Source organism: Chiloscyllium punctatum, chromosome 39 (genome assembly GCF_047496795.1).
Source record: "Chiloscyllium punctatum isolate Juve2018m chromosome 39, sChiPun1.3, whole genome shotgun sequence".
Taxonomy (NCBI): Eukaryota; Metazoa; Chordata; class Chondrichthyes; order Orectolobiformes; family Hemiscylliidae; genus Chiloscyllium; species Chiloscyllium punctatum.
In genome coordinates this window covers 25119436-25144305 of record NC_092777.1, presented here as the reverse complement: position 1 = coordinate 25144305, position 24870 = coordinate 25119436, and the positions used below count along the sequence as shown (strand labels likewise).

The window sequence follows — 24870 nt, the reverse complement described above, 5'->3', positions numbered from 1 at the left end:
GTTTGAGATGGAGTTAGCCACAAAAGACTCTTGCATTACCTGGCTACCTATCCAACCATCCCTAGCAGACATCCATCCATCTGACTGTACCTGTGGTTTTTCTACCTTCCTGAAACTACCATCCATCACTCCGTCTTGCTTTTGTAAACTCCTCGTTGTGTCTAACTGCTAATCTAACTGATTCATGTGGCCCAATAGGATTTGCAACCAAACGTACTTCCTGCAGAAGAGTCTCCAGGAACTTTCTAATTCTCTATGATCTCCCACACCTGACAAGAAGAGCACATCATCCTGCTACAAGCAATTTCCGCCTATTTTAACAATCTACAGACCCAGAAATAATCTTAAAAACAAACACAACACACTTCTCTCACAAGGGGAAGCGTTGGCACAATCTCTACTCCTCTGGGATAACTTAATACCAATCCTTCATGTTGAAAGTCAATCAGGAGACAGATCACCTCATAAACATAAGAAACAAATGCCCTCCCCATTCTCACTATTATAGATTTGCAAAAAAAAAATTAGAAAGTTTATAAACCTTAAATTTCACTGATCAATCTCAAAACCCAAAAGTCGTCCTCTTCTCCTGTAGTATCGGGCAGTGATTTTTTTTTTTTTCCCCCCTCCTAAATCTCTGCAGCTGCACAGAAGCTGGGTGTTAGACTTCCTACATCAGCTATGAAACTGCACTACTACTTTCAGTGAAACCTGACATCCAGAGGCCTGTGCAATTTCTCAGTCCGTGCTCTCTCTCGGTCTCTCCATGTGGTCTCTCTCGTGCGCGGGCTCTCCTTTTTTAAAAGTGTCTTTGTTTTTGGAACTTTTTTAAAAAAATGCAGAACTTTTGTTTTGAAATTAACTGCAATTACTGCCTCAAGGAAATGAGTATATCCAGCTGAGCGCTGGGGGGAAAACAAAACCCTCAAAACCAAGAACAGCTCTCAGCCATTACCTTGTCCACCATTTTTTGATCTCTCCAGGGTCTAAATTATTTTAAATATGAGTGTATACTGATTTTTAATAAAGGATGTGAACCTTTTTTTTTTATCAAGAAGTATATTGTTTTTAAACAGAATTCAAAGACGAGACCTTCGTGTCTCCGCCATCTTGAATGACTTATCTTGAAAACAGCAAATACAGTATTTGTCTGCACCTTGGAGAAGCTGAGGACTGCAGATGCTAAGACTCATGAGTCAAAAATACTACACCTGTGTGATCAAATTTTTTTTTAACATTTTAGATGAGATTACTTAGTATGGAAACAGGCCCTTTGGCCCAACAAGTCCACACCGACCCTCCAAAGAGCAACCCATTCCCCTACATTTACCCCTTCACCTAACGCTATGGGCAATTTCGCATGGCTAATTCACCTAACTTGCACATTTTTGGACTGTGGGAGGAAACCAGAGCACCCAGAGGAAACCCATGCAGACACTGGGAGAATGTCTGTGCGGAGTTTGCACAATTGTCTGAGGTGGAATTGAACCCAGGTCTCTGGTGCTGTGCGGCAGCAGTGCGAAGCATTGTGTCTCCCTGCACTCAAGGCTAAGTTCTTGGACTGTATAGGCCATGGTATGATTTTCTTGCTGGTGACTTGTAACAGAGTAATGATGTAGTGCTCAATTGGTGGGTGCCCTTTTTTTTTTGAAGAAAATAGTCCTCTATCAACTGCAAACATTGACCTGTCTAACTAATCAACATAGTTTTTAAGCAATATGCTGATTTTTTAAAAAAATGGTATTTGCCACCTTGTTTTGAATCATTTAGTATTTGATCATTCATTAGAACTTTTGTGCAAGTACATTTTGACTGCCTTCAGGTATACAATGGCACTGGTGTGTTACAGTTAACTTGGAGTTGCTGTGGCAAAATGCATTTGTTTTTAACATGGATTTTTTTTTGTGGAAATATGGATAATGGCCAGCTGGACGCAGCCTACACGAGCCCCATGCTTGGGGCCTGCCAGAAAATGGAGGGACCCCAGAGACCTGCCCCAGGAAGGAGTCCTGACACAAAATGCTCCCAGCCCCATAAGACGCTGCCTGATCTGAAATCTATCAGAATGTACCTGGAGAGCAGCCCAAACACTTCTGCAAACAACTTGGCTGCACCTGGTGCAGCAACTGAAACCAGGAACTTCTCCACTGGGTCCTAAGAGAATTCCCTCTGGTAAAAAATCACACAATAAATTACCTGCTTCACTGGTTCCTAAGTGGGCCCTCTGCAAAAAATACACTAAACCACAACCTACCTGCTCCACAGGATCCGAGGAAGGATCACTTAACTGAAAACAGTCACAGTCCACTCCACTAGAATTCTGGACCACTCAAATGTAAGAAACCTGGGGGGAAGCGGGGTAAGCGTGCTGCCCTGCTCGTAAAACTGAGACCACGTGGTTTCAGGACCCCCTTCCTAGCTTACTCTTACCAAATGTACAATCTCTGGAGAACAAGACGGACCAACTCTGATCACTGCTCAGCTTTCAGTATGAACTGCAGGACTGCTGCACACTCTGCTTCACAGAAACCTGGCTTAATCCATCCAGGCTATTAGTTTTTCTATCCATCGTATGGACCGTACAGCGTCCTTGGGTAAGAAAGGGTTGGAGGGATTTGCTTTTTAATCAACAACTTGTGGTGCATGAGCATTGCAACCCTGAGCAGCCATTCCTCATCATCAAATGCTGCCCCTTCTATTTACCACAGGAATTTACAGCTGTCTACATACTGTCACAAGCAAAGGTTGGAAGGTCTGGATGTGCTGTTCTCCACCAGCAATACCCTGGAGATGGAATACCCTGAGGCTCTGTTTATTGTAACTGGCAACTTCAATCAAGCTAATCTAAGGAAGGTGTTGTCCAAGTACCACCAGAATATTACCTGCCCCACCAGGGGCCTGAACATTAGACCTGTGATGGATGCCTACTGCTCCAGCCCCTGCCCTCGGTGGGAACTCCGACCACCGTGCTGTTTTTTTCTCCCAGCTTACAGACTCGTGCTCAAGTGGGAGACCCCCTTGCGGTTGCAAGTCCAGTGCTGGTTGGAGGAGGCAGAGGATCAATTCCGGTGCTATGTTCAAACAGTCCACAGGGACCATGGACAAAAACACTATCACTGTCACAGGCAGTACCAGCAAGTGTGTGGAGGACTGTATACTGAGGAAGTCAATCTGGGTGTTCCCCAACAGGAAACCCTGGATAAATCAGGACATACAGAACCTGCTAAAAACCAGGCATGAGGCCTTCAGATCAGGAGACCCACTCAAATATAAGGAATCCAAGTATGATTTTCACAGAGCCATTAAGACAGCCAAGGACCAATATTGATCCAAACCAGAGACCCAGACAGACACCCATGATAAGTCTGACTGATGTCACAGGTTCTAAAAAGAGACAGTGCAAGCTAGCAGACAATGACCTATTCCCTCCCAGATCGTCTCAACGCTTGCTTTGAGCAGAATTTTGGCGGAGAGATAACACCGATTCCAACACGTCCTGACGAACCTGTCCCAACAGTCAATGCATCAGAGGTCCGATCAGTTTTCCTTTGCTTTCCTTGGGTTCACACAATGAGGCCAGACAGATTAGCAGACCGTGCACTCGAGCATGTGCAGATGAACTGGCAGAGATCTTCTCGAACATCTTCAAGCTCTCCCTGCAGCAGGCCACTCTCCCTGCCTTTTTCAAGAGGGCCAACGTCATCCCTGTGTCTAAGAAGGTTCCTGCAGCATGTCTCAATGACTACCGCCAGTGGCCCTAACTTTGGTGGTCCTGAAGTGTTTGAAAGACTGGTCATGGCATTAATCAACTCCAACCTCCCCACTACTCTTGATCAAGAGTCCGAAGGGGCAACTTTTTCACGCAGAGGGTGGTATGTGTATGGAATGAGCTGCCAGAGGATGTGGTGGAGGCTGGTACAATTACAACATTTAAAAGACTGTCTGGATGGGTATATGAATAGGAAGGGTTTGGAAGGATATGGGCTGGGTTCTGGCAGGTGGGACTAGATTTGGGTTAGGATATCTGGTCAGCGTGGGCAGGTTGGACTGGAGGGTCTGTTTCCATGCTGTACATCTGACTCCAATTTGCCTATTGGACCAACAGACCCACGTCAGATGCCATGTCACTTGCCCTTCACTCTTGCATAGAACATCTTGACACCAAGAACAGCTACATAAGAATCCTACTCTGACTACAGTTCAGCCTTCAATGCTATTATCCTCTCGAGACTGATTTACTAAACTTAGTGATCTCTGACTAAGCTCCACTCTCTGCAACTGGATCCTCAGTTTCCTGACCCACAGACCACAATTAGTGAAGATCGGGTCAATGTTTCATCCTCACTAACACTCAACACTGGAGCCCGTGCAGGGATGCATACTGAGCCCCCTACTGTACTCTGTCTATACACATGACTGTGCCACCAAATACCAGACTAATGCCATTTACAACTTCGCTAATGACACCACCAAGGTCAGTCGAATTTCAAATGGCGACGAAACAGACTTGAGACGGGAGGTGGAAGACCTGGAAACATGGTGCACTGAGAACAACTGAGCTCTCAATGCCAGCAAGACCAAGGAACTCATTATTGACTTTCAGCAGGATGTTTATTCATGCCCCCCCTACACATTAACAGCATAGAGGTGGAATGAGTGGAGAGTGTCAAGCTCCCGGAAGCTTTCTTGGACTCTTCCAGTGGACATGCTGGTTACAAAATCCCAACAATGTCGCCTCCTCTTCAGGCAGCTGGGGACTTTTGGCATGACAGCGAGTACCCTTGCCAACTTTTATAGGTGCGCAATTGAGAGCATTCTGTCTGGATGTATTGCGACCTGGTATGGCAACTGTACCATTCAAGATCGGAGATGGTTACAGAGAATGGTGAACTCTGCCCGTGCAACCCCAAAGGCCAACCTCCCATCTATAGAATCCATCTAACAGGTCTACTGTCCAGGAAAGGCAGCTAGCATTCACAACGGATCTTTATCTGGCCCACCCTGGCAATGCTTTTCTACAATCTCTACCACTGGGGAGAAGGTACAAAAACCTGAACACACGCACCAGCCAGTTTTGAAACAATAGTTTCTATCCTAGTGTTGTTAGAATACGGAATAGACTCTCAAACTCTTAACATTCACCTGTACCTGTGGGTTTTTTTTTTGTTTTTGCCACTGTTTATCTATTATTTACTTATCTCTGCTACTTAACTCTGTGATCTGCCTGTATTGTTGGAAAGACAAAGCTTTTCACTGTGCTTCGGTACACTTGATCAATTCAATTCAATTCAATTCAATTCAATGATGGCAGAGGCTCCAAGGTTAGTTATATTGCAGTTGACTAGGAATCTCTCCTGCTCTAGCTAATATTGTGATGCAAAAAATGTTCTGGGATGTGGCTCAAACCCAGGACTGTTGTCTTAGAGGTATGAATGTTACCCACTATTTCTTGATTTATTTTAGGCCACTGTTTTGGTAGATCTGACTGTCCACCATTCTACATTTGAACGATTTTTCTTTTCTTTTGCAGAATTCATGGAAGGAGGAGTTGGTCATGTTGAAATGCTTTTTCGATGTAATTACTTAGCTTTGGTTGGAGGTGGTAAAAAGCCCAAGTATCCTCCTAATAAAGGTATAGCTTGGTCAGTGGAAATATGGTATTATTCAGACTTGACCTCCTTGTGATTAGACCATTTAATGCTTGTGCCATATTGAGACTGGTTTGTGACTTCATTGAAAATGCAACTTAAGTTGGTTACAGCAGTGCTGTTGGACTGGTGACTCAGTTATGATCTAACCATAGCAAATGTAAGACTGATATCCTGGGACCAGAGAAAATTACTGTATAATATGCTAGATTTACATTTAAGTCCAACTGTTTTAGTACTATTCTTCAAGTATTGTAATTCTGTAATAGCTGATACTTCAGGAACTATCGCTGAATCAGTGTCTTAAGAAGACCACTCTATACCAGAGCATCCAGAAATGGGTAATAAGGCAATCTTGTCAGTGTCAGCCACATACGTGAAAGTTTTTTAAAAAAAAATTGTGTTCTTTATGTTCCCAATTGTTGCAGCATTATCTAGATTTCTGTTTTAACCCCATGTACCAAATGTCTTTTCATTGATTCATGTTGCTGTATGTTAAGGTTAAATGGATACAGGTTTGCTCGCTGAGATTTATTTTCAGACGTTTCGTCACCATACCAGGTCACATCTTCAGTGAGCCTTCGAATGAAGCACTGGTGATGTGGCCCACTATCTATTTATATGTTTGGGAATATAAATAGAAAGTGGGCAACACCACCAGTGCTTCTTTTGGAGGCTCACTGAAGATGTGACCTGGTATGGTGATGAAACGTCTGAAAATAAACCTAGATCAGCGAGCAAACCTACATTCAGAATCTCCCACCTGATCTACAAATCTTCTCAAAACTCAAAAGATTAAATTGCTAAGACCAGAAAGTGCACCCCTTATTACTCCATGTAATACTTAACACTTTTGTTAAAAATGCAATGGTATGAGAGTTTTTAACCTAGTGCTGTGCATGCATGTTTAATACTTTTATACTTGGATCACAAATTTTACTTTTTTAACCATTTTTTTTCACAAATGGATATTGAAGCAGGTACTTAAATGCAGGGATTTAAAACTTTTTAAAAAGCTGGTTAGCATGCGCATAGGCTAGGCATGTGAAGTTATTCACCACATTGAAAACTGTAATTGATCCTGTCTTGATCGTCAATAACAGTTTACTCCCACTACTTGAAAGTCTTTGGCCCACAGAAGATTACCTAAAAATGCAGGCAATTATGATAATATTTTATTTTGTTTTTGCAAAGGTGACTTGCACTGATTTTTCAGTTGTGAATCTTTTCAAATCTTGCTGTATTCTGTGAATAAAAAAATAAGGCGGCTATTTTGTCCCTTGAGCCATTCACTGGGATCAGGGCTGAATTGTTACCTAATCCAATATATCCAAAACTCTTGATGAATTGATTAGTATGAGATTAAAATTCACAGTTGATGTCCCATCATGTGGATATGTGCTGAAAAGAGTGCCACGCCTCACCCATTCCTTTTGTAAACAAATGTTTCCTAAGTTTACTTGAGACATCTGGATCTAATTTTTAAACCATGATAGTCTATTCTGAGATACCCCAACTAGTGGAAATATTTTCTTTCTATCTACCCTATCTGTTTTCCTTTAATAACTCAAACCCTTGATTAAATCAGTTAACCTTCCAAGTTCTATGGAAAACTAGTTTGTTTAATACCTTCTTGTAACACTTGGAGCCCAAGTACAATTACAATAGAGGCAATGTCACTTGGAACAGTAATCCAAGCCCAGACTAATGTTTTGTGGACATGGCTTCAAATCTCACTGTGGAAATTGGTGAAGCTTGAATTTAATAAAAATCTGGAATTGACTTATGGTAGTCATTGAGAGTAAAGAATAAAAAGCAGTACAGCACAGGAACAGACCTTTCAGTCTGCCAAACTTTTGCTGATTCCTATTCTTTTATTTACTTATCCCAATACTTCTTACCCAACATCATCCTCACTGCCGCAACTCCCCTTTCGCTGCACCAAATTCAGCATTTCTGCAAGGTTTGCTGCTATAGGCTCACAATGTCTGTATTAGTAGCAAATGTCAGTGAGAAACAGCCTGTGATTGGTGAATTTTTCCTGGCCTTTTGGAAACTTTTGGGGGAGGAATCCCCCTATTACACTGACGTATTTTGGTGTAGGAGTGAATTGCCTGTTTGACTTTGACAATGTTTTGAGCTGTAATTTGGAAATGTGAGCAACCAACCTCTGGGTCTGTGAGCCTGGGTCCTGAGTGGAAGTGGAAAGCAATCAAATATTTTCTTTATTAATCAGATTGAAGAGTTGTGAATAAATTGAACAAGGATTGAGAAAGGAATATAAATCATAATCATAACTTTGGAAGTCGCCTTTGATTTTGTCTGTGCTCAGGTGTTCACCAAGAGACAACTTGCAAAGTCTACAGGTCATCTGTGATAAATAGATGCCACAGGAGCTAGGTGCATCACCCCAAAATGACATTTTATTTTAATTTTGGCAACTTTTCCTTTTGTGAGTTTTTGTCATTGACCTGTTTTTTTTGAGTGCCCCATCTGGACTGACGTTTGTTTGTTTGTTTATTTGAGCTGAATCAAAGGAGATAATTTTGCTTATTGAATCTGCATTGGCTATTTGCAACAGCAAATAGGCTAGTCTCCCTCTAATGAGAGAAAAACAAGAGGCAGGAAAATTGTGTTTTGAGGGAAGAAAAAAAATTTAAAACGATCGCATGGCATAAGAAAACTTTTCAACATCCTCCCTTTCTGCACAAGAAAGAATATCTTGTTCGGTTAGGTGTTCCCTGGGTCTGTCAAGTTGGTGTAAGATTGTTATAGAGCATATCCCGTTAGATTTTCTTACAAGTATGATACACCACAAAACTGAGAATTTCTATAAGACATAGCAGCCCTTTTTTTGACTACCTGGACAATGATTTGTCCGCCACACTATTCGGGGCTTTTATATAGCCGTAACGATTGTGCTTTACAAGTCCACTATCCAGAGAGGGGATCTGCGAATATGTGAATGTGTGAAAAGTAATGCTCTTGATATTCCAGAGTTAGTTTTTGTTCTGCTGACCTATATTACCATCATCGTCATCTTAAAATATTTTTATATATTTTTGTACATGAGGGCGGTTTGGATTTTTAAAATTTCTTTTGGCATTCTTTCTTTATATTTTGAATTGTATTGTTTTGTATTTGTAATATTAAAACTATTTTTCAATTAAAATATTTTTTAAACAATGATTGCATAAAAATATCCAACAAACAACTAACAGTCTTTGATGCCTCTGCATTACAACAAAGAAACAATTAGCAAAATTGTTGAAATAATCTCTGGAAACTAACAAGGTTTTGTTAAAAAACAAACAAAAATTTGATGCTGGAGGTCTGAAATTTAAACTTATTAAGCAGGAAAAGCTGGAAGTACTCAGATTTGGCAAAGGTATGAGAGAGAGACTGTTTCGGGCAGATTTTTCTTTAGAACAGAAAAAGATTGCATTTACCTACAAAGGTAGGGAAAGAACGAACTAAAGCAGATATTTACTTTTTAGAAGTAAAGAGTTGTGATCTAAGAGTAAATAACCGAAGGATGAAGGCGCTAGGGAAATGTGACGAGTAAGGCAGTAAGATTGATCCCAAGTTTGTGAGTAGTCAGCAGCATATCCTGAAGAAAGGAAGAATAATGTATTTAAACCTATGGGATTGATTTGATTTCATGTTGTGGAAATGAAATGCTGTGGTATTTTGCAGTAATGATATGGGATGATTTAAAGAAGAAGACTGTTATTGAAATTGAATTTTCTACAGAAGTTAAAGCCGTTAAACTACGGAGAGACAGGTAATTTTTGGAAATGTGAATGCTCTGCTGAAATATTTGTTTTGTTTTCATTTTGACAAGTATTGTAAATCTAAAGGTGGTTAACTAGTTAAATATTAAATATAGTGCTCTAACTCCACACACTATTCTGTATATCTTTCTTAGCTCGATCAGAAAGTAACTAAGATGAGGAAGACAATTCATATCCTTAGATCACCAAGATTTCCCTTGTGGCTAATGCATTTCCATCACGACTCCTAACTCTTAATTTAACGTGCTTCTAATATTGGTGAAGTGCTTTTTGGAAACTTGACCATAGAGTTTCGCACAACATATCTGAGCTATAATTCCTTGAGAGAACGATGAGCTTGGTAAGATAGGGTCATCTTCTTTCTACATAATGTTGACTGATAGGTGGTTATTAAACAGATGAAGTTATTTCATTGAAACCCTTTGTTTTATATACCGACATTATATAGATTTACATGGAGCATATGGCATAGGAATGGAGCATTTGGACAAGTTAATCAGTGTTTTGTTTAGACTTGATATAAGCCTGCCCTGCTTCTTTGTTAAAACCTTTTCAGTATCTCCTATTTATTTCTCCCTTCTGCATATCTAGCTTCCTGTTTAAATGCTTCGAAGCTATTTGCGACAATTGCTCTTTGTATGAGCAACTTCTGCTAGCTGGTGGAAGAAGTTTCTTTTGGATTCCTTTCAACCCATCATGGCTCCTAGATTTTATCTTCCAAAAGTGGGAACATCTCTACATCTTCCTGCTGAGGTCTTTCATAATCTTGGACCCCAATCAGGTCACCTCTGGCCTTCTCTGTCGTAGAATTACAAACCCCAACCTGTTCAGTCATATTTATGTTATATCAGTTCTGGTATTATCATTGTATTTTTTAATCTTAAGAGTCTTGCTATCCTTCTAAAATGGTGACTAGAACTTGTGCATTACTTCTGTATGTTGCCAAACCAGAATTTTCTACAAATTCATCATTAATTGTTTACTTTTCAATTTAACCCTTTGGAAATAAACCCAGTGTATTGTTTTAGTTTCAATAGCCTTATTAATCTTGAGTGCAGCTATTTTTGATTTGTGTGTCTGTTTCCCCAGTACCCATTGCTCCTCTAGACTTCAAACAAGCCACTTGCTCTTTGGAAAGTTTTATTATCCTATCAAAAATTCTGTTCTCCATCTTGAAATTCCTTTTCCAATTACATCACCATCCTGGAAGTTTATTAAATGTTATATTGCATTTCCTGGCAGTTTTGTTGCCACTAAAAGCCTTTGTATAGTATTAACTAAAGCTTTCTCGGATACTTCAGGAGTCAGACGATCACTTGCGAATATAGGCATGATTTGGAGATACCGCTGTCGGACTGGGATGTACAAAGTTAAAAATCACAACGCTAGGTTATAATCCAATAGGTTTATTTGGAACCTGATGAAGGTTCACCTCTGATAAAGGAGTAGCGTTCTGAAAGCTAACACTTCCAAATAAACCTGTTGGACTAACCCTGGTGTTGTGATTTTTAACTATGAATATAGGGCCTTTGACTCCCTACTAATTTTACTATTTGCAGAAGTCACACTTCTGTGGTGGACGCTAATATTTCACTTAATGAGTACTCTATTAACTTAGAGTATTGAGGAATGTGGAGCTAGAAAGGACTGAAAACATCAGCCATGTACTAACTGAATGGCAGAGAAGAGTCAACGCTATTCAAATAAATTGAAATGTTATCTTGGACAGAGTAGAAGATCTAAATATCTAAGGACTTAAATTGGAAAGATACTCATTCAATGGCCTTTAAGCAATAGAGCAAGTGCACTGACTCCCTAGCTTATAACTTCACTGAATAGAATATAGGCTAATGTCATTTTAGATGGACATGGTAACTCCATTCCAGTTTTCAAACAGAACAGCAAATCCAAACAAGACAACTACAGGTCCATCAACCTGATATTTGCTATTGTGGAGATGCTTGAAGGTAATTTCCCTCTGATCTAGGAACATGGAAGGGCCCGAAGAGGTCGTCAACATACAAAAGAAAGTTGTGCCTAAGATAACTGTTTTATTTTTGGAAGTTACTTAATTGATTTGGGTTTTTGACCTGGTCTTTCAGTAAGCTCTTCTGAACATTTACCTGCATTGTTATTTCTACATTTCTTTTCTAACAGAATAGTAGTAGTTCTGGATTCCATGATTAAAGTCTTCACATTCACTCACAATCCTCACCAACTGCATGTTTTTGAAACCTGCTACAACCCAAAAGGTGAGTTAGTGTTTATCACTGCATTCCTTCTGAGCTTACCTGTACCAATGATTTTATTTTCATTGTTACAAATTTGAGAGCTCCTTTCTATGGGTAACTGTGGAAATAAAGAATTCAACTACATTCTTATTTAGTTTTCAGCAAAATCCAGAGTATATAAGTATGTTTTGACATTTGTGGTGAATTTTGCAAGTGACATAAAGTTTGGTGTAGTTGCCTGTCCCTGTATATACTGCTTCAGGAACGTGATGTTTATTTCTTGCCTGTTCCCTCTGAACACATTGCCAGCAATTGTTAATGCTTCAACCTTTTTCATACTTGTCATGAACATGAATACTGTTCTCCAAAAATCAACTCCAACCCCCTTTATTTGATTAACAAACAATGATGGCCTTTCTGAACTCCTGTATCGTCTGTAAATCTGAATTGCATTGCACCATTAAGCATTTCCCAAGCTTTTTTTTTAATAAGGTCCTGAGCAAAAAAGTAGTTACAAGTTGTTCATTGACTTTAGATATACATTTTTTTAAAAACCTTCTCTGGAGCTATATTTGGTAAAACTTGGTCTTTTTTTAGAAAGACACACATTTAAAAATTGGATTACTCAATTATTTCTTGGCCATACTCTTGAACTTTGCTCCTTTTTGTAGCTAGTTTTCGAAGACCGTGAAGTTGCCCAGGAACTTTATTTTTTGTACTTAAATTTGATTAAAGAATTTATTTTCAAAAGTATTTAAATGTAATGTCGTATAAAATAACCCATTTTCTATCCTTTTGATGTTTGGTAAGCTTGAGAATTTAACTATTTTTGTAAATATTTGGACCAAGGAAAGATTTATTTCCTGTGTAAACTGGTCTGTGGTGAAAATACTGTCATTCATCTGCCTCCAGTTGAGTTATAAAATTTAAAGTTTACTTAGTTTGCTTAAGCACCAGTCCTGTAACTTAATCCAATAAAATAAATTGAGCTTGTTGAAGCATCATTCACAAAAATTATTGCATTGTCCTGTAAATATGTGGTCCATGTAATTGGTGGTCTGCAAGTAATGGTGGGGTGAAGAAACTCTGGTCAGTTTTGTGAAATTCTTTCCAGAGTCCTACTAATAGAATGCACGGATTGAGAGTGTGCATGTTCCCCGGTTGGATTTCACAAAGGCTTCACATAGTATCTGTCATTTGAGTGATTGATTTGCAAAGCATGTGTTTCTGGGATCGATGCAAACTATTGGCTGCATAGATGCTTGGCTAAAAATTAGGTATCAGGATGCAAGGGGATAGTTACATTTTGCTGAGGCCCCAAACAAGGCAATGTTGTTCAAATATTTAGAACCTTGAAAGTGGACTACTATTCCACATTAAGTTTTTAAAGGTAAAACCAAAATCAATAGGGGACTGTTGATTATGCTTTTAATCAAATTGACCTTGAAAGGCTTGGTGAATAACAAGAGACTTGACCAAGAGAACCTAATATGGACAAATGCCCTTTACATGTATTCAATTTTCTAGTTTAATGTGTATCCATTGTGTTTGGAATTCGTGCTAAACAAATCCTACACCGGCTTACTTTAAAGATCTTGGTAAAATGCAATCATGTACTGTAAATGGACTTAATTGTTGTTTTGTCCTGTCTCCTCCTTGTTGCTTCCAGGATTGTGTGTCCTTTGTCCAAACAGCAACAATTCCCTTCTAGCGTTTCCAGGAACACACACAGGGCATGTGCAAATAGTGGACCTTGCCAGCACAGAAAAGCCTCCAGTTGACATACCCGCACATGAAGGAGTTCTAAGTTGTATTGCTTTAAATCTTCAGGGGACTCGTATAGCCACTGCTTCAGAAAAGGCAAGATTCGTAAAACTGTGTTTTCAATATCACTGCTTTACCTTACCTTGTTCTCTCGCTTTCAGCAATGGTTTATTGTCAGGCAGTGAGGGATTAGGAGCAGGATGAGTAAGTGTTTAGAGTGATGACATGAGCAATTCATGATTCCAAGATTTGAAGTAATTTTAAAATTTGAGAAACACTTGTATTTTGCTGTGTTCTTCGATGCGTGTGCCTTGCTGTGCTATCACTGGTAGCAGTGTCACAGGCACTGCAACTGCATGGATAATGAGGGTGCCCCCTGCAGTTCAGATGGCAATAAGCATCCCAGAAATTAAGCTTTTTTAATGCACTAAATAAAATTGCTGTTCTCTTCCCCAAGAAATACAGCAAAAGGTTGTTGATCAGGAGCTTGACATTTTATCTTAATTCTCTATCATTCAAGCTTATCATTTTAATTCTCTATCATTCAAGCTTACAAATAGAATTTGTAAGCAGAATCAAAGTATTTGATTTGAAACACACCACTGAAAATCCGGTTTTCAAATAGACTTCTTTACCTAGTATTTTTTAAAAGACAGATTTGGTTTGACTCTCTGTACTGCTCCCACCTGAAATGCATATAAAAACTCTCTCTCTACCAGTTGAACGTGTGGATGTTGATCACAATTGATGTAAATCAATGTTCAGTTTTTCTACTTGCTCCACTCCATAATGTGTGGACAGTTAGTTGATCTCAAAGTCATAAAGCACAGAAAGAGATCCTTCAGTCCAACTCACATGCACTGACCAGGCGTCCCAAATGGACCTAGTCCAGCTTGGGTCCTATTTTTTCTGATCTTTCCCCTCTCACCTTAAACCTATGTCCTGTAATTTTGGACTTGCCCTCACCTAGGAAAAAGACTTCGGCTATTCACTCCATTCCATGCCCATCATCACCTTTTTATAAATCTCTATAAGGTCACCCCTTAACCTCCAGAGGAGAAAAAGCTCCAGCTTCTCCCTTTTTAATTCAAACCCTGCAGTCCTAGCAACATTCTTGTAAATCTTTTCTGAACCTTCTCCAGTTTAACAACATCCTTCCTATAGAAAGGTGATTCTATAACACTTGATTATTTCTCTTTTTTTCCACTCACCCCCACCCCCACCTCCATCTCCCTGCACCATATATTAAACATTTAAACAATTAGTATGTCCATCTATAGACAGTCTATTATTTTGTACAGGGAACCTTGGTCCGAGTTTTTGACACTACCACAGGACAACTCATCCAAGAGTTACGAAGAGGATCACAAGCAGCAAACATTTATTGGTACGTTTAAAACTCAGCTCAGCAATGATTTGACTCGTTCTGGCTCTGAGAGTTTTGTCCTTTTTTTTTTAAAAGGATAGCGTGTTTGAGATTCAAAGTTGGTGCTTTGGCTTGTATTTAGTCTGACCTTGGGCATAAATTCTGTTTGAAAATTAAATGTTTTCGGTTCTGTTCCAAGACTAAAGGCGAAAGTGACTCCACAATTTGCATCTGACTGAAACATACAGACCAGGAAAGAGGCAAAAACTAATGTTTGTATTATTTCAATATATTGATTCCAATAATAATGTTCTTTAATCCTATTTTATTTCTGGAACAGATTGTATTTCTAAATGACTATAACTTTTATGGACTCAGTGTGTGCCTCTGATCATCGTTCTAAATCCGATCAATTGGATTACACCCTCTGAATGGGTGGGTTCTGATTTTAAAAGGGAATTGTGTTAGTCATTTAATGCTTTTGACATTAAATGGCTAGGCCCACGTCTACGAAATACCCTTGGACATCATCCATTCAATAAATGTAATTGCATAAATAAATCTTGCCAAATTCACATCTAGTATGATCAATATCTACAAATAGCTCATTTTTTTTTGTTTTATCTAGCATTTAAATATGTTTGTTTTACCCTGACATTTGCAATTATTTACCCAATTATGGAATGTATTTATTTAACATTGCCATGTTAATTTTTCATTTCTTTTTCAGGTGTTTTAGTCTTTCTTCCCTGCTGAATACTGGAAGCTATAGCTCCAGTTGGTTGAATTCTAGATTTTCAAGTTCAAATTTTTTTTACTTTGTCAAATCAGAGCTTCCCTTGGTAATTTTAATTTGTCTCTCACTTACAATGGTGATTAAACGCTCTGCTCCTTATAACTTTTTAATATATTTTTAAAAGGTTTTGAGAGTTTGGAGAAGATTTGTAGCTCAGGTTGAGGTTCTGTATGTAAGTGTGCACGCTGAGCTGGAAGGTTAGTTTTCAGACATTTCGTTACCATACTAGTAACATCAGTGAGCCTTCACTGGAGGCTCACTGATGATGTTACCCAGTATGGTGATGAAACGTCTGGAAACTAACCTTCCAGCTCCGTGAGCAACTTGCATCCTTAAGTTTCCCAAGAGGTCCCATAAATTTCAGTTGTGGATAAAATGGATTTTAAGTTTTAAAAAGGCTGGAAAAATGAAATAATGAAGCACATAAGGGATGCTAAACCACTTTTTTTATTTTGGGTGTTTACGTAACAAGGAGAATTGAGAGAATAAATTTGCAACCTATTTTGATTTCTTTGAAGGAAAGAGCAGAAAAAGGACATTGCAGTGGAAGTGGTATACAAGGAGTTTCATAAGCCCTTTAAGTTGCATGGTGGGTGAAGTCTGGGGTCAGTCTCTCTTCAAAAGATCTTCGGCGAACCAAGAATGCTGTTGCTTTCTAATTAAGAGAACCTGCATTCCCAAAACACCACCTCAAATGTTAGTAGATACTGGTCATAACAAGAACATTTTAAAACAACCAAGCACTGTTTTTAAAACAGGTGTGTGGAAGTACTGTAACCAAGCAGCATTCACTAAGGCAGAAAAAGTAACATTTCAGGTTGATCCCTTTAACCAGAGCTGGGAAAATTTTCGGGATGTAATAGATTTTGAGCAAGGGCTGGGTCAGGTAAGGTGAAAAGAGAACTCTGTGACGGACTGGAAGGTATAGATTGTATCTCCGGGTTAGTCTTATTGGGCTGAAGGGAATACTCATGAGGCAGAAAGGGAAAGAAAACTAAACAAAGCTTATACCTACACCCAGGTATGCTGCTGTTTTGAAAACAAAAAATAAGAGAGCAATCTAAACATACAAAGGAAACAAATTTAGAGTTGGGTTGTTAAAGGGAGGGGAGGAGAGTTGAACAGTCTGAAATTGCTGAACTCCATGTTTAGATCAGAAGGCTGTAAAGTCCTCACTAAAAGATGAAGTGCTGTTCCCCAAACTTACACTAAGCATCATTGAAACAATACATTAGACTGATGGCAAAGATATCAGCATGGCAGCAATATGGAGAAGGGGGAAAAAAAAACAAGGCCACCAAAAGATTGTGTCCATGCCTGTGGACAAGGAGGTGTTCTGTGTTTTTTCAAGTTCCAATTAAATTGTAGTTTACAAAACATCTATTGCTGTGTAAAGAATTGCAGCTAACTTAAATGTAGAATTAAATTATTACCACATTTGGTTTGTTTCCTTATAAGAAAACTGGATGTGAAACGTTGCATTGAAATCTCAGTCAAATCCATAGGAGTATCCACAGGTCAGACTGACAAGCTAAAACACTTTCAAATCCAAGTCAATCAAATCTGCCAAGTGGAGTGAAAAAGACCTTCCTTCAAGAACAATTCTTTGAATACTACTTTTACCTATAACACCATAAAAATCCGTGTGGCAAGGCAGATCTCAAACCCTTGATTAATTGATGTCAGTTGGCACTCAGCCAAAAAATGACTTTGTTACAAGGGGAATTTTTCTTTTGCTTCTGGAATGTGCATCAAGCTGGCCAGAGTAGAATTATTGCCCATTCCTAATCTCCCTTGAGGTTGAAGGTGTATTGCTGCATGCTTTGGGTTTTAGGGACAACCACTCTGCTGTTAGGAAGGGAGTTCCAGGATTTTGACCCAGGGACAGTGAAGAAGCAGCAATTAAAGTTCCAAATCAAGATGCTGTAAGACTTGAAGGGGAACTTGCTGTTTATGATATTCCCATGTCTGTGCTACCTTTGTACCTCTAGTGGAACTTGTGGGTTTTGGAGATGATGTTTTAAAAATCAAAAGCATTGGATCTTTTAACATTCTCCCAAAGGAAGGGTGTCGAAGTAAAAAAGAGCATATTGGGAGAAGCAAATGTATGGACTAGATTAAAAGAAGTACTCCTCTAAGATGTGTTTAAAGACTTTTGACAGTGAGGAGTGATGAGGTGGAAGGGTAAGGGTTTTAACTTATGTAATTATGTGAAAAGGTGCTACAGGTGACCTGGAGACCATTGTGACAAAGTGTTAAGAGTGATGTTGGAGTGAATCAGAATGTGTCTGAGAAATTCTTTTATGTGGAACGCTGACATTGGCAGAACATCTGTTTTGGTTGTGTGATCCTACTGGATGTGGCAGAAGATGATCCTACTCCCCGAACACTTGACCTTTGTAACTCCTTCCTCACTGTACAAGCCCTCATACCTTCAAAGTGAAGCCGTGACTTACTTGTATTGTGATAAGACAAGTATCACTGCTTTCAATCTAGCCTACTGTATTCACTGTTCACAGTGCAGTCTTCTTGAATTTGACAAGATTGAAAGCAAAGCTGTTTGCAGAACACCTCTCATCTGTATGATTTGACTCTGACTATTAATTCATCATCTTACTGTTGTGCTAATATTTCTGTCCTTGGGCTGCTGCAATGGTTCAGTTAGCCAAATGCAACCGCTTAGGTACTTTATAGCCCTCAGGACTCCATATTGAATTCACCATCTTCAGAATTTGAATGTCGTCCTCCATTTTGATGACATTCATCTACCTACTCACCCACTCAGTGCCATCTTTGTGTGGGTTTGCTCTCCGCTTACTTTCTGTTATGCACACCTGCCATTAGCATCTATTTTTTGTATCTGTGTATTCCCTTCATTCACCATCTGTTCCACTTGCTCCTTCTCCCTGTTTGTCATTAGCACTTAAGATCATCATTTTTCCAACACCGTTTAATTCCGAAGCCCTGGAGCATGTTCAAAGGAGATTCAGAAGAATGGTCTCAGTAATGAACAGCTTATGAGGAATGTTTGAGGACTCTGGGTCTATACTAGATGGAGTTTAGAATGATGAGGGACATCTAATTGAACCATACTGAATGGCCTGGACAGAGTGGATATTGGGAATGTGTTTCCATTGTTAGGAGAGACGAGGACCCGAGGACAGAGCCTTGGAGTAAAGGGAAAACCTTATCGCATGGAGATAAGGAGAAACTTCTTCAACCGGAGAGTGATAAATCCACAGAATTCATTGCCACAGAAGGCTGTGGAGGCTCGGTCATTGAGTATGCTTAAGATGCAGATAGACGGGTTCTTGATTTATAAAGGGAATCAAGGCTAACATGGAGAGAGCAGGAGAATGGGATTGAGAAACTTCTCCGCCAAAATTGAATGGCAGAACAGACTTGATGGGCCAAATAGCCTAATTTCTGCTCTTCTGTCTTGTGGTCTATAGAGTCATAGTGGTGTACAGCATGGAAACAGACCCTTCGGTCCAACCCGTCCATGCCGACCAGATATCCCAACCCAATCTAGTCCCACCTGCCAGCACCCAGCCCATATCCCTCCAAACCCTTTCTAGTCATATACCCATCCAGCAGCCTTTAAATGTTGCAATTGTATCAGCCTCCACCACATCCTCTGGCAGCTCATTTGATACACATGCCACCCTATGCATGAAAATGTTGTCCCTTAGGTCTCTGTTATATCTTTCCCCTCTCACCCTAAACCTATGCCCTCTAGTTCTGGACTCCCTAATCCCAGGGAAAAGACGGTCTATTTATCCTATCCATGCCCCTCATGATGTTTATAAACCTCTCTCTAAGGTCACCCCTTAGCTTCCAATGCTCCAGGGAAAACAGTCCTAGCCTATTCAATCTCTCCCTACAGCTCAGAACCTCCAACCCTGGCAACATCCTTGTAAATCTTTTCTGAACCCTTTCAAGTTTCACAACATCTTTCCGATAGGAAGGAGACCAGAATTGCATGCAGTATTCCAACAGTGGCCTGACCAATGTCTTGTACAGCCACAACATGACCTCCCAACTCCTGTATTCAACACTCTGACCAGTAAAGGAAAGCATACTGAACGCCACCTTCACTATCCTATCCTACGACTCTACTTTCAAGGAGCTACGAACCTGCACTCTTAAGGTCTGTTATAACAGGTGTTGCCAGACCTGCAGACTTTCTCTATCAATTTCTTCTTACAATAGTAGCTTATAATCAATTTTGTAAGTAAAGGTGTGCCTATGCACATTTTTATGAAATCTTTTTCCTTCAAAAATCAAAGACTGCGTTTCACAATCTGTCTGACCAGTGTATAATTTCACTGACCATTTCTGTGAGTGTGGAACGTAAAAAATAGGAGCAAGAGTAGGCTATTCAGATCTTCAAGCTCGCCCCATAATTCTATAAGATCATCACGGATCTGCCCCAGTCGCCTTCTATGTCTTGTGCTACCTCCTCGGACTCTAACTCCTATTTTTTTTTTTGGAGAAAACAAAAATCTACCTCCTCTCTTTTTTTAACTATTTAGTGTGACATTGTAAGAAATGGGAACAGGAATAAGTCCGTTGGTCCCTCGAGCCTGATCTGCCGTTCAATAGGGCCATGGCTGGTCCGACTTTCCTCCCATCCAGTTTCCTGCTCTTTCCCCATTACTGATGAAGAATCTATCTAGCTTAGCCTTAAATATGCAGAATGACTCTGACTCCACAGACACTCAGCCCTCACGAGATGAAATATCTAGCCTCTACAACTCTCCACGGCAGAAAATTCCACTATTTACTATCCTCTGAGAGAAGAAATTCCTTTGCTTCTGTTTTAAATGAGTGACTCAATATTTTGTAACTCTGTTCCCTAGTCTGATATTTCTCCACTAGTGGAAGCATCTTGTGTGTCTATCAGATAGTCAACCACAATCAGAATCTTGTATTTTTCAATAAGATCACTCCTGCAATGCAGTTAACCTGTTAACCCTTCTTGATAAGTCAACCCTTTCGATCTGGGAATTAGCCTTGTGAATCTCTTCTTTTTTTTTGAACAACCTTCAATGCCAGTATATCCTTAAATGTGGTGATCAGTACTTTTTATTTTAAAATGTGTTTGCTGGCCAGCATTTATTGCCTGCCCCTACTTGCCCTGGCAAAGGTGGTAGTGAGCTGCCTTCTTGAACCGCTGTAGTCCATATACTGTAGGTTGACCTTGGGAGGGAATTCCACGATTTTGACCCAGCGACAGTGAAGGAACAATGATATATTTTCAAGTAAGGTAGGGTGTGGCTTAGATGGGAATTTGCAGGTGGTGTTAACATGTATCTGCTGCCCTTACCTTTCTAGATGGAAGTGGTAATGGATATGAAAGGTATTGCCTAAAGATCTTTGAATTTGAATTGTACGTAGTGTTCTAGGTATAACCTCACTAACATTCTGTACAGTTGTAATAAGAGTTTACTATTTTTTTAAACTTGAACCCCTGAGCATTAAAGGCCAAAATTCCATTTGCCGCCTTAATTATTGCACCTGTATGCTGACCTTTTGTATTTAATGCACAAGGTTCCCCTGATTCCTCAGCACTGCACTTTTATGAGAGTTTCTTTCCTCTTAATGAATGGTAATATATTTGATAATGGGGTTTCAGACAATCATTTATCGAAAGTTCATGTGATCACAGGCCAAGCTAATTCATGTTGAAATAATGTTCACTCGAGGGCCACCATTTTCTTTTTCCCTCTGTGCTTTCAGAGCATGCTATTTCATTGTGGTTGGGGATGTTTCAGATTGCACCAGCTATCCAGTTAAAATGGTAACTGGGTCAGGTATGCTGCTGAGGTTTTGGGATATCCCTAATTTTGTCACTTTGCATTTGATCCGAATATCATAACATCGCCGAATACCTTGGTGAACAATCACTTGCAAGTTTTTTTTTAAAATGGAGATAATTGGATTGAACTTTGAGTCCATGGAATTTGTCAAATTTTGAATGGCTCAGTTTGTAGGTGAACTGAACAATATTTAATCAATGCCCTAATATATTAGAGATCTAACATTGATTAAAAGTAGTCAAAATTCAGAAGGTGATAGGTAAAAGAAAGCCGAATTGGTGTATTTGTGGAGAGCTGGAATTCATTCTTGTAACAAGTTACTGAAATGCATCTTTGAATTAGTATGAGCTTAAGATTTTGTGGAACAGCCATGTACTAAGCAAACTGCCTGTCCCCTTGTAACATTTGTATCTTTGATCATTTGAACAAAACTTACTTGTTTCATGTTAGACCTGAGCGACTGACATGGAACAGAACTGAATGAAAAGAGAAACACTGGAAATCTTACAGACTAACTGCTTCAGTTCTCCTCTTTTATCCTGGCTGAAAATGCTGTTTACTTTTGTTATCCTAGTTCCTCTTTTGATCTACATTGTTGTTTTGTGGCAAATAAGCAGAATAGGTTTGCACTTTTCTCCTTTTTTGCTACTTTTCCATCCCTAATGCAAATAGGCATAATGAGGAACTAAATATGCAATTGTCCTTCCCTTTTTAAAGATATACAACCAGTTGATGCTCCTTTACTTAAGCTTTTTTTTTGTCTTTTTATGATTGAAATTTCATTCTGTTGCAGTTAATATGTATTTTTTTTGCCTTGCAGCATTAATTTTAATCAAGATGCATCTTTAATCTGTGTATCAAGTGATCATGGGACTGTTCATATTTTTGCTGCTGAGGACCCTAAAAGGAATAAACAATCCAGGTAATTGACATGTAGAAGTTTAAAATGATTTTGTACTGCCTTAATCTGAAATTTGATTAATTCAAATTTTAGTGATTATCTCAAAATTGCTGCCAGAAGTGTTTTTGGTTAAACTGACCTACCAAGCAACTTTGTTCCTTTTGAACAAATAACGCCTTGCATTTATATTCTGCAGACCAGATGGTCCAATTGGCTGCCTTCTGCTCCACAACAATTCTGTGATCTAAGCAGAAGCTCATTTTGAAATGCAAACAACAACTTATTGATGACGTGCACACAATGGTCTTGTTCCATAATATAAGAACACTGAACATTTTACAAAAAAATTAATTCTAGCTCCTCCAAGTATAAGACCGGGCTTTCACGCAATTAGATTATGTTGATCTGTATCTCAGTTGTCCAAATTTTTTTGTTTCATATCCTTACATAAGAAAATAATGGAATGCTATCATAAATTTAATTTTGCACAAGCTCCACAAGCTATCATAACCGAACAACATTTTTACAACCTGTTTTGTGCGAAACCTGCATCTTGATTTTTTTTGCTCTAAAATGGTCTGGTTTTAAATTTTGTCTCCACATGGTGTAGACATCCTGACTGAGGAAAAATCGTTTCATTGGATTGACCCTTAGAGATCCCTTTTGATCATTTGAAATACCTTGTTTAAATCTACTACACACTTTTTTTTTTCTGTTCCAGCCAGTGATACTCTGGCTGATTCGGTTTGGCTTGCTATCAGTGAATTTGCAACATAGTAAAATTAAAATATTCAATGATCTTCAAATGCCCGCTTGTCCCTAACCAGATATTATCAATAACAAATCTTGGACGCCAAGTGCGTAACTTGAACAAAAATTATCAATATATTAATACCATATGTTTAGCAGGACAGCATGAAATGAGGTAATCGAATTAAGATCTGATTTGAATCCGATCTGTTTCAATTGTAATCCCATTCTCGGTCAGACACCGGTAAATGATAAGTTATAAAGGGAAAAAAAGAATTTTTAATATGCCAGATCAATTAAACACTTCCAAATAGTGGATACCGAGCCTTCATTCACTCCTTTGGTAGAGAGTTGTTCAATAGGCATGTAACTGTATATTTAATTTTGAAGTCACTGGTGAAAGAAGTACTTAGTTATTTCTTGCTGTTTTCTCAGAACATTCAACAATTCCTCAATCAGTATTTTCTGAGGTTGGCTGGATAACACTGTTTCCTGAGCTGGTCAGAGGAGGATCAATCAGTTGGCAGCCTGGGCATGGCAACGTAGAGTTGAATTGTCCACAGTGTTCCCTAGATAATTATTTAAGTTGTGCTACTCTCCAGGCCAGTCATCAGTAGCAAATATGTGTCTTTTTTAAAAATTATTGTTTGAAAAGCATTACTTCTACACTTTTAAAATTCCGATCCCCTTAACCAGACCTTTTACTTTATTTACATTTTTAATGCGTGTATAGGTCTGTAGAATTGCCCATATTGTAGATGACTTGCCTAGTGTTGTGTGCAGCTGCAGTTGTTTTTTTTAAACAAACAAGAATCCAAGGTTTTCTTCTGAAGAAATGCTGCTATCACATGTAATGGGTGTGGCAGGGTATGCTGCATTTTGTAAGAGTAACCATAGCTAATTTTTCTCATCTGTAATTGCAGTTTAGCATCAGCAAGCTTCCTTCCAAAATACTTCAGCTCTAAGTGGAGCTTCTCCAAGTTTCAGGTTCCTTCTGGCTCACCTTGTATTTGTGCCTTTGGTACGGAGCCAAATGCTGTTGTTGGTAAGTTTTCATTCTTTCCGTCCAAGTGGCCTATAAAGTGTGTGATGGTGTTAGTATCTGTGTTGAAACGATACTTTAAATTTATGCTTCTTGCTTATTCTTTTATCAAAGACTTGAAAAGATCAAAACTTCTCACTCTGGAAAAAGCTACACCAAGCTCTGAGCATGTGTCAAAACAGACCTGGGGAATGTAAATACAAAATTTGTCAAGATCCTGACCTAGTGACTTGTTTATAGTTGTAAAATACAAAATTTGAATTGGGTGCTGCTTTTGATTTGAAAGGGCAGATTTAAATTTGATGGTCCAAGATATAAACTGTTTCCTTGATGCCCAATCTGCTAAGTTCAGCATTCATCATTTAAGTCACTGGCTTTCAAACTACCAATCTTGCTTTACAACGCAGTCCTTGTTTATGACTTGAGTTTTTACAGCACCGTTATAGCTACTTCTGCCTTGAGTCTAGGCTTGTGTAATAGGCATTGCCCATTGGAGTTAAAAATGTGTAGAAATGGTGGGGGTGCAAACCCATTGTTCAATAGGTTTGTGATTTATTCATTTAATATTCCTTTTTCTGAACCTATTCATTCAAGTTTAGTGAGTTGTAACTTTTTTTTAGTATAAGGGATAGCTTTTAAGTAAGAGAGGTATTGAATTTTAGCAATGATTTCACCAAGCAGGAAATAACTCCTTGGATAAGTAACTTTCTGGCATCCTAGTTGAACCTCCCAATTTTTCATTGTTAGCTTGCCTGC

General features: G+C 39.0%; 1 protein-coding gene across 2 annotated transcripts in view; it reads left to right on the top strand.

The window, feature by feature from the left end:
* The window catches only part of wdr45b (WD repeat domain 45B), a 53357-nt gene that overhangs the window by 24035 nt on the left and 4452 nt on the right, over positions 1–24870 (top strand). For both annotated transcript variants that reach the window (XM_072558319.1, XM_072558318.1), the window contains exons 3-9: positions 5531–5632; positions 9345–9432; positions 11600–11694; positions 13343–13533; positions 14739–14824; positions 22242–22343; positions 23996–24117. In XM_072558319.1, coding sequence (XP_072414420.1) covers positions 5531–5632; positions 9345–9432; positions 11600–11694; positions 13343–13533; positions 14739–14824; positions 22242–22343; positions 23996–24117 — 786 coding nt within the window. The remainder of the gene's footprint in view (positions 1–5530; positions 5633–9344; positions 9433–11599; positions 11695–13342; positions 13534–14738; positions 14825–22241; positions 22344–23995; positions 24118–24870) is intronic.